This window comes from Carya illinoinensis, chromosome 14, assembly GCF_018687715.1.
Source record: "Carya illinoinensis cultivar Pawnee chromosome 14, C.illinoinensisPawnee_v1, whole genome shotgun sequence".
Lineage (NCBI taxonomy): Eukaryota > Viridiplantae > Streptophyta > Magnoliopsida > Fagales > Juglandaceae > Carya > Carya illinoinensis.
In genome coordinates this window covers 61899-77822 of record NC_056765.1, presented here as the reverse complement: position 1 = coordinate 77822, position 15924 = coordinate 61899, and the positions used below count along the sequence as shown (strand labels likewise).

Below are 15924 nucleotides of genomic sequence, written 5' to 3'. Positions count from 1 at the left end.
TCTAATATTAGATACATTTTTAAGTTATGCAAGTCCCATATATTTATTTTGAAAAGAAGTAAGGTTTACATTTAAAATTTTTTTTTTTTTCACATAGATATTAGATTTATCTATTTTTATTAAAAGGAATGGACGAAATTTACATATTTTAAAATTGTAAATATCATTTGTTAAGATAATAAAATGATACAAACATCGTTGCATCATTGGGTGATCGCATGGCACCCTCCCAAGACAGTAATATTGCGTTGAAAACCACCAGGCCAAAGGCAAACAGGCGGCCGCTTCACTTCAACAAAATGTACGCCGCGAGCGGAGCCAGAGAATAGCGATCCGTCGCTCGCGCACACGGTCCCTCAAGTCTGAACCAAACGCTCAGGAAACGAAAAAAAAAAAGAAAAAAGAAAAAGAAATTATAGTCTACAAACTACATGGCCTTTCACGTAGCTTGCCCAATTACATGGTATGGTTCCCTTAACCAACCCCCCCTCTTTAAACTCTCTCTCTCTCTCTCTCTAAAAAGTATCTCTCTTTCTCTGCTTCTTCGTGTGGTTGCAGTCAGCGAATTTGTTCCTGTTCGCTAGGGTTTCCGGGGAGCCTTCACAGCGCCAATGCCAGGATTGACTTCCTGCTCGATGTTCGTACCATCGATCAGTTTCTCAACGATCCCTCCTCCTCCGGTATTTTGGCCAGTCCCGAGTACGCCGCCGCCAGTAACCACACCTTCCAGGTTCTTGTCCCCAAAGTCGTCGCCCTTCCTTTGGTTTTATCCGACGGAGGGGTTTTTGGTGGAAATGCAGTCGACGAGGTCGCGCCCTCCGTATCGACCCAGAGCAAGCGCATTGCCCTCCAGAAGAAGACGGCCGCCGCGATGGTCGCCGCGGAGGACTACGCCAGGCGGTTCGAGTCCGGTGATCTTTCGGCGGTGAGTGAGCTTCCTTGCATCTCGATTCGATTTATAAGGGTGACTTTACTTGCGTTTTTTTTGGGGTTTGGATTCTGTTACGATTTTAGTTTTTCTAAACTTCCTGAAATGTGAGTTTTGCGGTTGATTGCGAGCTTTGGTTTGTGAATTTTAGGAACTAGGTTTTGCTTAAGCTTGCATTTTGCGTTTCTGTTTTATCTATATGAAGATCGTTTAAAAAAAAATTCAACGTACGAGATTTGTGGGGAATTCGCTTTAGTTAGGCTGTTGAATGTTTACCAGATGAAGTTTTGTTTTTTATTTTTTTGGCTGGACATAGTTTGTTTTTATGGGAATGTATCTTGTTATATACTAGCAGTTCTATGCTAAATGCTTGTCTTTGGTATTTGTACTTCAATATACTAGATTTGTACTTTTCTCAATGTTGTTTGGTTCTTGAATGCCAAAAAATGTGGAATGCATTCTAAAGTTTTCTGATGCTAGATTGACGAATCCAAAAAAAAAAAAAAGTTTTCTGAGGCTAGAGCTTTTTTTTTTTTGATACGTAAGAAGTTAATTATATTGATATGAATGAAATAGGCATAGCCCGCGTACACAGGAAGTATACAGAAGAACACCTTAATACATTCTAAATTAAAGACAAAAAGTCATGAGCATTGTTTCCATCTAGTACAATGGCTGAAAATCAAACTATTGAAGTGTGCATAAAAAAGTTCTGAAACACCTCTATTGTGCGTTCCCTATCTTCAAAGCATCGCTCATTTCTTTCCAATCAAGCACACCACATGATACACAACGGGATCATCTTCCACACTTTCGCCACTTGAGGACAGCCTTGAATTTCCTTCCAGCCAGAGGCTAGAGTTTGGGAACTATAAGTTTATACTGAGTGGTTTTCATTTCAATTTGGAGTTATGTGGCAATATAAGTTAATTTAATGCTTGAGATTCTGTTTTGTGCTGCAGTTAACTTCTGTATTCTTTTTGTTTTCTTCTTGTTTCCATTTTGACTTATTTGTTATGTTCTAGTTTCTTCTGTGGCTATCCTGATTGGGCTTTCTATAAAACAGGATGCCTCAAGAGGTCAAGCTGAGGAAGATCAGTCCAATGTGAATTTAATGTGTCGTTTGTGCCTTTCTGGTGAAAATGAAGGTAGTGAGAAAGCAAGAAGGATGCTTCCTTGCAAGAAGTGTGGCAAGAAGTACCATAGGAGCTGCTTGAAGTCTTGGGCTCAGCATCGAGGTAAGATTATTTACTGGTTAAACATCTCTATGAAGCTCCAAGCAACACATTCTCTCATTTGTGGGAGTTGATTACAGATTTATTCCACTGGAGTTCATGGGTCTGTCCCTCTTGTCGGATATGTGAGGTAAAAAATGATGTGCAGTACCGCTAGATCCTTGTTGTTACATCTTTTCATTCTAATTAAAATTATTCTTTCTTTGAAGCTCTAGAATGGATAAAGGTTGCTATATATCCAGTTGATTTTTTTATTTTTTTTAAGTAATTGATTAGAAAAGAAAGTACAATGGAGGGTTGCAATCTTAGTACATGATAGGAATTGCAACTCGTACGTTATCCAAAAAATCCAAGACTATAGAATATATGTGGACCATGGCAATAGTATAATATTACTTGAAGCCAATGGATAGTGAATGTAATCTTTGCTATTTCTTTATTCCTTGCCAGTAGAAATCAAAATATTTCTGTACTGTATTTTTCCTGTCATTAGCTGTTATAATTTATTTTTTTATACCTTTTAAATTGATTTGATTTGCGCATTAACAAAAATTAGAGTCTGTGTAATGCTCAGGATCAATCGATAAAACTATCAGTTCATAGCACTCCCTATTGTCCATTTTATTAGCATTTTTTTCCATGTTTTTGTGTTGTTTTGAATTTTCACTTTGAATTGTTTTGATATGAAATTTAAAGTAGATGTAGTTGAAACTAAGATTATGGGCTCGTTTGGACACTTGGAGTATCACAAAATTCTATGAATAAAATTTTTTTGACCGATCAAAAAAGAAGAAGTGAATAGTAGTGAAATAGTTTGAGTTAAGATGTTTTATTGGGTTTTGGGAAATGTGAGAGAAAATGTTGAATAAAAATATTATGAAGTTAAAAAATTGTTTGAATTTTATTTTTGTTTTGAAGTTTGTAAAAGTTGTAATGATTAAGTAATGATTAGATGAAAAATTTGAAGATATAGAATTGAGAAGTGTTTTGTGCTTGAGTGATGTTTGGAAAGAAAATTGTAGGAAGTTTTGAGAGTTTCTCATCTCATCTCAATACCCAAACAAAGCCTAAATTTCCAAAGGAAACTTTGTCTAGCTGTGACCTACAATCTAATTTCTTCTACTTGCAACAGAAGGGGGTGAGGGATCTAAAACTCTTGAGTTATATTTGGAACTGACGGGCTTGGTTTATTGGAAATGGACGACCCCTCTGGTTGGTATTGGGTAAGCATGATTAGCAAACTGAAGGAATTTAATTGGAAGAATGATGATGTGCTACATGAAGCTTTACTGGTTTAATTTGGGGCAGAGAAATTTCTTTAGTGGTTGTTCTAATGTTGGTATAATGGGAATGAAAAACTGATAAAATGCCATTTTTAAGATATGTTAGCAAAGATTTCCTCACGATGAAGGACTGCCAGTCCTGCAAAAAATGTAGCTAGACTATAAGTATGGGCCCATTAATTATAGAAGGTCTGATGTCCTGAGTATTCAAATGACCAAGATGGTGCACCATAACATTTGTGGGATTCCTACTGATCAAGCTTTTAGTAAGCACTTTCCTTTCAGCTAAATCTGCTTTCTTCTCAATACGCTTACCTAAACTCATATTCAGAGACCAGCTGTGGACTTTCAAGGATATCAAATTATTATAGTAACAAGCTTTAAGAGATATGATATGATGCATTTTTTTGCCTATGTTGTACCATGTGCTGCCTCTGTATGAGCAGAATCAACAGAAATATCAGTCAGGGTTTGAAAAATAAGCTACCAAAGTAAGGTCAGGACTACAACTTCTGTAGCTTCTTGGGATCCTTTTTTTTTTTTTTTTTAATCTAAACTTTGTCAATAAATAATAGGAATACCCGAAGGTTAGCCTTTTTCATCGACTGTAAAGCATTTTCCCCTTGGAGTTGCATTTACATTATAACTTTACTCGTCAAGTTCCTGCATATCTTGTTGGTATTACCTGGTTTTCCCTGTTTATAATTGATATCTTGTGTATCACATTTTTTTTTTTTTGCCTTCTGCTTTCTCTAGGTATGCCTAAAAACAGGAGACCCCAACAAATTTATGTTCTGTAAAAGGTGCGATGGTGCTCACCATTGTTACTGCCAAAAGCCTTCTCACAAGGTGAGTGTAAATTGTTTCTTCTCAAGATTCTATATCTTAGTTAAAAGCTTGCTTAGGCTTGTGGATAGTGCAGAATGTCAACTCTGGCCCTTATTTGTGCCCGAGGCATACAAAGTGTCACAGCTGTGGCTCAACTGCCCCTGGAAATGGCTTAAGTGTGAGGTATTGATTCTTAGACGTGATATGCTGTTTGTATACCTCCTGTGTACTTGGGCTATGCCTATTTACTTATATTAATAAAGTGTTATCATATAAAAAAATTATTCTTAGACCTGATAACAGACTCTTTTATATGTATTTGATGTTTAATTGATTGTTATAGTGTTTTGCACTCAATTGAAGTGCTTAGGGTGTCAATGTTGGGCGCTGGGAACTATTTCGTGATCATTAGGCCTTCTAGAACTATGCTTAGTTGTGTCCTAACTTTAATGTACAACAAATGGGGAAAAAGTATATTCATTGAGATTTAGTGCTCATGATAATTAATGAGCTTATGGCAGTAGCTTTATTGACTAGTATATAAGAGCTTAACACAGCTTGCTAATGGTCTTTTAAATCAAATTGCATGTCCGTATCCATAAGCAATGGGTGCAGTGCTTCAATTCTGTATGGACGTGGCACTAAAAAACATTGACGCAGCTTATTGTTGTTTGCACTTTTAGTAATTTTAATACTTATCTTAACTGGTTGTGGAGCCTGGATTTGGAGTGTGTGGTTCTGGATTTGTACCGCCAAATAAAATTTGTATTTAATATCTTTTTTGATGTCGAAAATTTGTATTTAATATCCATGATGCGTCTTTCTATCTTTCATTTTTTTATAGCTGCTTTTAGATATTTTTACCATGCTTTCCACCCCCAAACTCTAGCTAGCAAATAAATTGATGGAAATAAAAGACCACTTCACCCTTCTCTTTTGGAGTTGAGTACAGGGTCTACCATACACTGTAACACTATGGATTCATGGTTTGCTTTCTAAATGTACAGGTGGTTTCTAGGTTACACTTGCTGCGATGCGTGTGGAAGATTATTTTCGAAGGGGAACTATTGCCCTGCTTGTTTAAAGGTATCGATTATGCTCTTGATATTTATTATGCTCTTGATATTTATCTGCCTTTAGAAGTTCCTTTACATGATTCATTTGCACATTTTGCATTGGCTGTATAATGCACACTTAATGGTTTTAGTGGGATGATTATGACAAAGTGCATTCAAAGGTTGTATGCTTGAATGTAGTACATGAGTCCTAGTTCAATTGACATGTCCTCTGCCAATGAAAATGGCAAGGAGAGTGTTGTGAGTTCAATATCCAGGGTTCATATAAACTTACCAATTCTTGGTAACTGTATAAACTTATCAATTCCTGTTAAAAACGGGAAAAGGTTCACTTGTATGTGACTTCATTAATGTTTAAAATCTGTTACTCTCTCCCTCTCTCTCTGCGCCATGAGTTGATCCCCCCCCCCCCCTCCCCTCTCCCCCCTGGCCACAAAAAAGGAACTCGACTTAGTTGTGTTGGTCCAATTTTGTAGGTATATCGAGATTCAGAATCGACACCAATGGTTTGCTGTGATGTTTGCCAGCACTGGGTGCATTGCCAGTGTGATAACATCAGGTTCATTTCTGCCTCTGTTCTTAGTGGACCAACTATGTTTGTTCTGTCCTATTGTGTTTTTTTGCTGGTTTCCTGGGACAGATCATTAGGAAAGGTTAGTTGCAATAGTAAATGTCTTCGAGAATAATTCAATTATTAAGAATTAGCTTTTTTTTAGCCCTGAACTGGTGAACCATGTTTTACAGTGATGAAAAATTTCGGCAGTTTCAAGTAGATGGAAATCTTCAGTATAAATGCCCCACATGTCGTGGGGAATGCTATCAGGTTTGGTTAAAAAGAGAGTGCATTCTTCCATTTCATTTGTTATCAGGTTTTGGGTTTGGGGGGTTCTTGCATTTGACTGTTGTTTTTGTAACTAAAAATATCTGTATGTCAGGTCAAGGGTATTGAGGATGCTATTCGAGAGCTTTGGAGAAGAAAAGATGAAGCTGATTGTGATTTAGTTTCTAGCTTGAGGGCTGCTGCAGGTTTGCCAACCCAAGAAGAAATATTTTCTATTTCACTTTATTCAGACGACGAAGAAAATGATCCCATGAGAATGAAGAATGACCTTGGACGGTCCTTGAAGTTTTCTCTTAAAGGGTTGGTTGAAAAGTCACCAAAAAAGACCCAGGTTTATGTAAAGAAATCGTTGAATAAAAAGTATGCCAAGAAAAAAGAATATGAGGCACCTTTAGTCATTAACCTAGAATATCAGGAGAGTTTTGAAGGACACAACAATGCCCAATCTTTTGGATACAACTCGGATGACAACAGCAGTGATGATAAGCTGTTCTGCAGTAAGGAAGGTCTACAAAGGGATTCCTTTCCTGTGGCTGGAAGTCTGAATCAAATCAAAGGGATTTGCTCGATCAATCAGCCAGGTGTTTTGAAACACAAATTTGTTGATGACGTGATGGTGAATGATGAAGATAGGGCCCCCAAAGCTGTTCGACTCGAGAATGTTAAGCCTTATGATTTAGATACTGGAGAAGACTTTGGAAAACATTCTTGTAAGTCAAAACGTGTGAGAGGGAAGAAGATAGTTATAAGTTTAGGTCCCCGAAAAAAAAGTGTAACCAACTCTCCTATGTCTGATGCTTCAAGCTGCCAAAGAGAAAAAGATCTGATGACCCCTAAAGGTATGTATACCACTTAGAATTTTGTTTTCTTTAGTTTTATCATAATTATTGTTAGACAGGGATGGTTGTTATGATATGAGGATAGCCGTGTGTGTGTGTGTGTTTGATTGGGATTTGTAGTTATTGCACAAGATTTGTTTATTGCTGCTGAATTTGATATGGGTTCGTCTTTCTTCTTCCTGTTTTTAGGAAAAGGCATTGATAATTATGCTAAGAGGAGAGTAGTTTTATTGATTTTTTGTCTGTGAATGGTATAGTTTCTTCTATCAATCTGAGAAAAGTGATCACATTGTGTAGTTTTATGAGAGTTAGTATACTTAACAATATAAGTGGAGAATTCAATTGGATGCCTTCCATTTGATTCTTGGTATTGGTGAATGATACTTTAAAGGATTTTTCAATAGTTATTGTGATTTGCACAACTCACAAGGGGATCTTGTATCTCCATTTTTTCAATCATTGTTAATGAAATATTGTGTATGATATCTGCTATGGTGCATGAGGATTTGTTATTAGGTTTGCCGTGGGACCAAGAAATGTAGATAAATTGATTATTTCACATGTAATGCCCTATATTGAGTACAAAAGGGTAGAGAGGATAATGTACTGCTTGGGAGAGAGAAGTTCTTGGGGGTTTGTAATGAATCTAAGGGGTTCCAATTTTAATCTTCACTAGCCTTTTTGGAGTATAAGGTCAGATGTGGCTTGGGATAATTGTGGGTTGTTACAAATGGTATTGGAGCCAATTCTTAACTGGAAGAGTGGAATTTGAACCGTGCCACTTACAATGAAAAGGCTTGATGAGAACTTCAGAGATTTTTAGCTAGGAGATTGAAATATCCCAGACTGAGTATTGGAGGGTAGTGATTGAGATTCCACATTGTCTAGGAGGAAGAAATTCTTGCAATTTGTAATGATTCCAAGAGGCTCCAATTGTAAGCTTGGCTATTCATTTCGGAGTATAAGCTCATTCATTTAAAGGAATGAAGTAGCAAATGGTTAGTCAAGATGACAATATGGTAGCATGTGGATTGGATGGCATTCAAACGAGGTCGGTGGGCCTTATGGAGTTGGGTGTGGAAGAACAATTATCTCTTACTTTAAAAATGAAAAACTGATATTGAATGGCAGCTATAATGACTGTATAGGGTTTGTGGCTAAAATTGGAAGGGTTTGTGGATAGAGTCAAACAGTGGTGGTCTTCCTATCAGTTCCAAGGTACTCCCTGTTTTATTTTTGCGGGTAAATTGAAAGCTTTTAAAAGAGACCTAAAAGTGTGGAACTTGGATTTGTTAGGCAATGTAGGGGGAAAAAAAAAATAAAGTTGCTGGAACTACAAGAGATCGAGAGGATTCAAGAAGTACAACCTCTTACTTAGGAAGAACAAGATAGGAATTTGGAGTTGGTTGTAGAGGTTGAGAGGATGTTATTATTAGAAAAGATGTCTTGGCGTCAAAAGTCTTGGGCATTGTGGCTGCGGGAAGGAGATTGAAGCACGAGTTTCTTTCACAGAATTGCAAACTCGCATAGGAGCTGAAAGTTGGTGTGGAATGTAGAGACGAGCAGGTACTCCACAATCATGTTGTTGACTTCTTTGAGAACCTTCTAGCGGAGCAGGTGGGATGGCGGCCTCCACTAAATGTGATGGACTTCGATACCATCGGGTCGAGCGATGTGGCACGCTTGGAAAGGGATTTTGAGGAGTTAGAGGTTTATGAAGTAGTGAGGAAAATGACTAGGGATAAGGCTCCTAGACTGGATGGTTTCTCTATGGGTTTATTTCAAGATTGTTGGGAAGTGCTAAAGGAGGACCTCATGAAGGTTTTTCAAGAGTTTTTCTTGGCTGGAAAATTTGAAAAAAAGTCTTAATACCACTTTCCTTGCACTGATGCCCAAGAAAGTGGGGGCCACGGAGATCAAGGAGTTTCAGCCTATTAGTCCAGTGAATGAGGTGTATAAGATCATCTCTAAAGTACTTGCGAACAGATTGAGTGAGGTGATGGGGAAGATTGTTACGAAACCTCAAAGCGCCTTTGTAAAAAGTAGACAAATTTTGGATGCAGTGCTTATTGTAAATGAATGCCTCGATAGTAGACTGAAAGTCGGGAACACAAGAATCATGTGCAAACTTGATGTGAAAAAGGCATATGACCATGTTAACTGGGACTTACTTCTTCATTTGCTCAAGAGGTGTGGTTTTGGGGAGCGATGGAGGGCGTGGATCCATTGGTGCATATCTACGGCAAAGTTCTCTGTGTTGATAAATGGAGTGTCACTGGTTTTTTTCAGAGTTCTCGCTGTTTGAGACAAGGGGACCCATTGTCAACCTTCTTGTTTGTTATAGTCATAGAGGCTCTAAGTAGGATGCTCTTGGCTATGGTTGAAAATGGCTTTCTAGATGGATTCTCGATCGGAACTCCAGAAAGGGGTATTATTAATATTTCTCATTTACTGTTTGCAAATGATACACTTATTATGTGTGAAACCGAGCAAAATCAGATTCAAGTCTTGAAGGCCTTCTCTTTTGCTTTGAGGTAGTTTTCGGTTTGAAGGTGAACTTGGAGAAATTAGAATTGGTGCCAATTGGGAAAGTTTCTAACATTCGCCAATTGGCTAGAAAGATGGGATGCAAGATAACCTCCTTTCCTATTACTTGGGACTTCCGTTGGGGAGTGCCTCGAGAGTGCCTTTGATCTGGGATACAGTGATCTAGAAAATAGATTGGAGATTGGCGGGGTGGAAGAGAATGTACCTGTCGAAAGGTGGAAGGATTAAATTGATAAAGAGTACACTTTCTAGCCTTCCAATTATTATTTTTCTCTCTCTTCCCAATGCCAACAAGTCTGGCGGCCCGTATTGAGAAGCTTCAGCGTGATTTCTTGTTTTTTGGGGGGGGGGGGTTTGGGCAAGGAGTTCAAGTTTCACTTGGTTAGGTAGGAGCAGGTTTGTCATTCTATCTCTGGGGGAGGTTTGGGTTCTAACCTAAGAGTATTCAATCGAGCGTTATTAGGTAAATGGTTATGGAGATTTGCTAGGGAACCAGACACTCTATGGAAATTGGTGATTGAGAAGAAATATGATGGTTTATGGGGGGGATTGGTATATTAAAGAAGTAAGGGGGGCTTATGGAGTTGGGTTGTGAAGTAAAAGGGGGGGGGGGGGGGTTTGGGCAAGGAGTTCAAGTTTCACTTGGTTAGGTAGGAGCAGGTTTGTCATTCTATCTCTGGGGGAGGTTTGGGGGTTAGAAACCTAAGAGTATTCAATCGAGCGTTATTAGGTAAATGGCTATGGAGATTTGCTAGGGAACTAGACACTCTATGGAAATTGGTGATAGAGAAGAAATATGATGGTTTATGGGGGGGATTGGTATACTGAAGAAGTAAGGGGGGCTTATGGAGTTGGGTTGTGGAAACACATTAGAAGAGGGTGGGGAGTGTTTAACCGTTATGTTAAGCTTCAGTTGGGTGCGAGATCTAGGATCAAATTTTGGAGAGTTGTTTGACGTGGCAACAAGGCTTTAAAAGATTCATATCCTTCTGTTTTCCAGATGGCAAGTGCCAAGGATGTCTCAGTGGCGGAAGTTATGGAGATATCGAGGGGGCAGATTCTCTGGAATATTAATTTTAATAGGGCGGCACAGTACTGGGAAATGAGCAGCTTTACAGATTTCTACAACATCATATATTCCATAAGACCAAACATGCAGCAAGAGGATGTTTTGTGGTGGACTCTAGTAGGCAAAGGTACTTTTCCGTTCGTTCCTTCTATAGGGCCATTTCTCAAGAGCCAAATTCTCAGTTTCATTAGAGAAAGATTTGGAGACACAAGGCACCTCCAAAAGTTTCTTTCTTTGTATGGACTGCCTCCCTGGGTAGGATACTTACCACTGACAACTTGAGGAAAAAGAGGATTATTATTGCAGACTGGTGTTGCATGTGCAGAGGTGGGGGAGAGTCGGTAGATCTTCTTCTCTTGCATTGTGATATAGTAAGATCTCTCTGGAATGAGGTATTTGCTCGATTGGATATGGCCTGGGTTATGTCAAAAACCGTGTAGGCTGTTTTGGCTAGTTGGTCAAACATAAGAGGTAGGCAACCAATTAAAGCTATTTGGAAGATGATTTCTCTATGCATTATGTGGTGCTTGTGACAGGAGTGCAATGAGCGGACTTTCGAAGACCAGGAAAGATCGTTGGAGGAGCTTAAAGTTTTATTTTTTAGAACTCTTTGTAGTTGGGATATTGCTGTGGATTTTAATGGCATGCCCCTTAATGATTTTCTTGCCGCTAATATGCCTACCTAGTTAGGGGATTAGAGTTGTATTTCTGGCTTTACCATTCTTTGATCAATATACTTTGTTTATTTATCAAAAAAAAAATGATTGTATATTCCCACTACATGACTTGCATCATTCTCAACCAATTCCTTATTTTAATATTTTCCTTTCTTTGTTGTCTTCCACATTTTATTTAAAGCGACTTACTGAGCAATTTTACTTTCAGAAACTTGTTTATTCAAATATTATTATTATTATTATTTTATTGGCACTGGATGTCCAGGAACAACGTCCCGACTAATCCCGAGGGTGCACAGGCCGTTGGCCAGGAGTTTCTTGCAAGTGCACATCGGGTAATTTAAAGAGAACATCCCCCCGTCTGATAGTCTTTAGAGATTGTTTGCGCCCAAGGAGATTTGAAGTTTGAACCTTAGATCTGGGGGGGAGCATACCCTCAAGTCCAAGGCCTTTACCACTTGAGCCAAACCCTAGGGGTTTATTCAAATATTATTTTCTAGACTAAAATGTATTTAGGTGTTCTTTTGTATACTTCTTGTGTACACAGGCTTCGCCTTTTTCATTCGTATCAAAAAATTTTCATCTTACCTATTAAAAAAAAAAAATTATCTTCAAGGCTCTTGCTTCTTTGGTTCTGTTGTTTAGTCTGAACAAGAAGGAACGCAAAATGTATGTTTCTAATATAATGAGTTTAACTTTTTTTCTCTGTACACTACAATTTTCTGTGAATTGAAAGATGATAATTATAGTATGTATCTGTTTTGGGATGACTTGTTGATTGACAAATTGATGTTGGATAGACATTTTGGTATTGCAAAACTTGGTGATGAGGTAGGAGTTGTTTGGACTTTTTCATCCACTGAAAAGTATGATCCTCCACTCTTTATGTCTAAAACCACTTCTAATTTACAATAATGTATGAAGTTGATATTTATTTAAGTTGCACTAAAAACTTCGTTTGGACTCTCTGCAATTGGCAGGAGACAGAACTGATGGCTTTGGCCAATTGAAACTTTTGAAGGTTGCCGGGAAAGAAGGAAATTTGCTAAAATTGAGAGAAGCTAAGCCTGAAACTTCTGATGTGAACATCAAATTTGGCAGAGGTGGTGCTGAGGCACATGAAATTATTACTCAAGAGCGTACACAAATGTTACTGGGAAAGAGAAACAGTGAAGGAAACATGGCTGCAGCAGGGTCCTTAGGTGAAGTAAGAGGTAGCAAGGAATTGTTGGGGAAGCCAGCAGATAGGTCTGAGAAGTACGACGAATCCAATGATGATTTTGGCCAGACAACCGGTTCACATTTGCCAAAAGATATCAAATCCTTGCTGAAGTTCAAACTTAAGAAACCCACTCTTGAAAACCAGAATTCTCCTCATCCCGAGGAAGAGAAGAGTTCTATCAAGGGTCAAAGGTCAAAAAGAAGGAGACCATCTCCCTTGGAGAAAACATCATTTAATGAAAGCAGTTTGATGGATGCTAATTGGATATTGAAAAAGTTGGGTAAAGATGCAATTGGAAAGAGAGTTGAAGTTCATCAGTCATATGACAATTCATGGTGAGTTTTTTTTTTTCTTTCCTAGTTTTTTTTTTGGGTGGGTGGAGGTTGGGAAAAGGTAATCACGAAGGAAAAAAAATGAGAAAAATATAGTCCACTAGAAACAGTGTATTAGTTGTCAGCCGAAAGAGACCTTTTTTTCAAGTTTTGTGTACCAATTTTTGTCTTCAAGCGGAGAAAACAGAGTCCACTAAAAAGGTAATCATGAAGGAAAAAAAAAATAGAAAAAACATAGTCCGCTAAAAATTTGTGTGTTAGTTGTCAGCTGAAAATGATCCCTCCCCCCTTTTTTTCAAATTTTATTCACCAATTTTTGTTTTCAAGCTGAGAACACATTTGATTGTTCTATCTATCTACAATAGGAAGTCTAGAATTGGTGTAGGATGCATAAATAGTTTAGTATGATTACTTAGAAGTCTACTCATTTTTTTAACTTTTTTTTTTTATCGGTAGGATTAAATGAAAAAGCGTGTCCTCATTCCTCTTGAGTTTGCAAACTCCATTAACACCGAAGGAAAAATGAAGTAGTTTGCTGTTTTGTTGAAAATGCCATGAAACTGAATGATGAATCCCATACTTTTTCAAACTCAAATGTCTCCATTTCCCCTGAAATAATTATGAATCCCTCAATTGCCGCGTCTCTGCAGTCTGGGTTAATTATCCTTCCTTATCCAGGCACAAAGGAGTGGTTACCAACATAATTGAAGGCAAATCATTATTATATGTGACCCTAGATGATGATAAAGTGAAGACCTTGGAGCTCGGCAAACAAGGGGTTCGCTTTGTTCCTCAAAAGGGAAAGAGATCGAGAATGTGAAGAGCTTGTTCTTGATGGGTGTGCAATTTGTTTGTTTCATGTTAAAGATGAAGAGACAGCTCTCTGTTCCCCAAGGTCTGAAGAGGTTCAGCATTCGTCGAGTCACTTGAAGTACTGCCAATATTTTGCTGCAGGATTATGTTATCCATCTCTTCTCAATGTTCAACCTGGGTGTTTTCTACTACATAAAAAGTTCCCTATATTTCATTCATATTCTATACATGAATCTGAGAACACCTAGTCCTAGCTTTGCTTCGGTCACCACTTTGGTGGGGAACTCAGACATTTAGGGATCCACTGTAACCAAGTAGGAATGAGTGGCCTGAAAAGTGATAACGTTCTTTATCTTGTTAGTGAGTACATAATGATAACATTCTTTGTCTATTTAGCATATTTGAAGGGATCGAATACCCCACTCCCCCCCACCCCAAACAACAAAACGCACCCTTCACTTTTTGTAATATTTTTTTTTTTTCACAGCAATAAAATTAAGCTATTGTGGTTTTTCTGACTACTTGGGAAAGTTTTTCAGTTTTAGTTTTTGTCAAAGTTGTCTTGTAGTACTGTCTGTTTAACTTTTATCTATTTGTTACTGTCTATGAAAACAAATAAAAAATAATTTAGGGATCTTAGTGTAGGAAGCAAACTAATTTTGTTGACAGCCTGTGATGTCTGATTGCATAAATGTGATTAAGAAAAGGCATGTTTTAAAGGTTGAAGCAATGTAACATTATTGGGGGAGTGATAAAGCACATACTAGCCTGAAGTCTTCCGGTTGGGAGGTGTTTGCATGCCCGCCTAATAAGGTCTGCCGAATATGGCTATTCCTACATTACAACTTGTGGAGTGGGGGACCTGCTTTCACGTGGTCCGATCATTTTGTTCTTCGGTGTTTGTATCTACTCTTTTTTGTCTCTGATTATTCTAATTCGGGGAGATATAATTGAGTTTGTTGCCACCCCGCATCAATTATAAATGGGCGTCGAGTAGATTAGAAATATCAATGGACTTTGTCCCCAAAAATTCTGATTGACATAAGCTGTATATATATATTGAGTTTCATCTCATAATATTCTAACTCTTCTTCCCATAGATAGGCTCAAACTGGTTTCTTCCAACAAGACTCAGAAGAAAATAATGCCCCAAAATTAGCCCAATTGATGGAGAGCACTGACTTTAATCACTTTTTTTTTTGGGGGGGTGGGGGATGGGGGGGTGGGGTTGGTTTGGAAATTAGATCTATGAATGATTCTGGGCCATATGTAGGTTTTTTTGGTGATCTTAGAAAAAGCTAGCTGCGACCATGACATGCATGGTCCCTACTCTCAGCTGCAGCTTTTTGCAGTGACTTGTGAGCAGCATGCACAACGTAGCCAGTCATGACTTTTGAGTACATGACATACGACAGCCTGTTATTGAAAGGGGTCGTGCTACCAACAGTCTCTAGGAATGTCTGGTCGTCGATGACTTTGTTGTAAAAGATCTTTTTCTGTGGAGATGCTTTGAGCTGGAATGCTAAATTATTTGATCGATCGCAACGTCATGAGAATTGTCTATTTTGTTTTCCCGCTTACCTGACATGCCTTAAATCAATGAGTATTCCCTTAATTTTTCAGAGGCCGGATTTCTTGGAGGAAAGCATGCATTTCCGGCATTTTCTCTATTTGCTTAATGTAAATATTTCATCTTATTTTATTTTATCATTATAATTTTTTTAAATTAAAAAAATAATATTATAATAATATTTTATTCAACTTTAATATAAAATCATCTCATCTCGTTATTTAAAGTTCAAAATATTATATTTTAGATATGAATTTTTAGTTTTAGATAAAAGTTTAAAATATTATATTTTAATATTATTATTATTTTAAAATTTAAAAATTTCAAATTAGGATTTAAAAAAGTTGAATTGTTTATTATATTTTGTATAGAAATTTGAGAAAATTGTAATGATGAAATAAGAATTTTGTGTATGAACTTAGTTATCAAATCTAACCTAGTTGGCTGAAATCATTCATATCATACGATTTGATCTTGATATAATTAATATTATAATATCGGACCTTCAAAAAAACGTGCTTGTATTAAAATCAACACATTGAACATACGACTCAAAACCAAATATGCATGTTTTAAAACATGACATTTTTCATTATCACGTTGTCGATCTGCATGTTTTAAACATGACATTTGTCATTATCATGTGTATTTTTCGTCTACCATA

General features: G+C 37.5%; 1 protein-coding gene across 2 annotated transcripts; it reads left to right on the top strand.

Moving 5' to 3' along the window:
- Window positions 1–218: 218 nt before the first annotated feature.
- LOC122294393 lies at window positions 219–14211 on the top strand. Of its 2 annotated transcripts, none has more exons than XM_043103094.1 (12): window positions 219–463; window positions 559–925; window positions 1995–2166; window positions 2244–2293; window positions 4203–4295; window positions 4369–4457; window positions 5282–5360; window positions 5827–5909; window positions 6095–6173; window positions 6286–7030; window positions 12304–12880; window positions 13528–13665. In XM_043103094.1, the coding sequence occupies exons 1-12, from the start codon at window positions 432–434 to the stop codon at window positions 13535–13537; spliced, it is 2376 nt and encodes a 791-aa protein (XP_042959028.1). In that variant the 5' UTR covers window positions 219–431; the 3' UTR covers window positions 13538–13665. The 2 variants fall into 2 exon arrangements, with proteins under 2 accessions (XP_042959028.1, XP_042959027.1); XM_043103093.1 differs by having other exon boundaries at window positions 221–463; window positions 13556–14211.
- Window positions 14212–15924: the final 1713 nt, after the last annotated feature.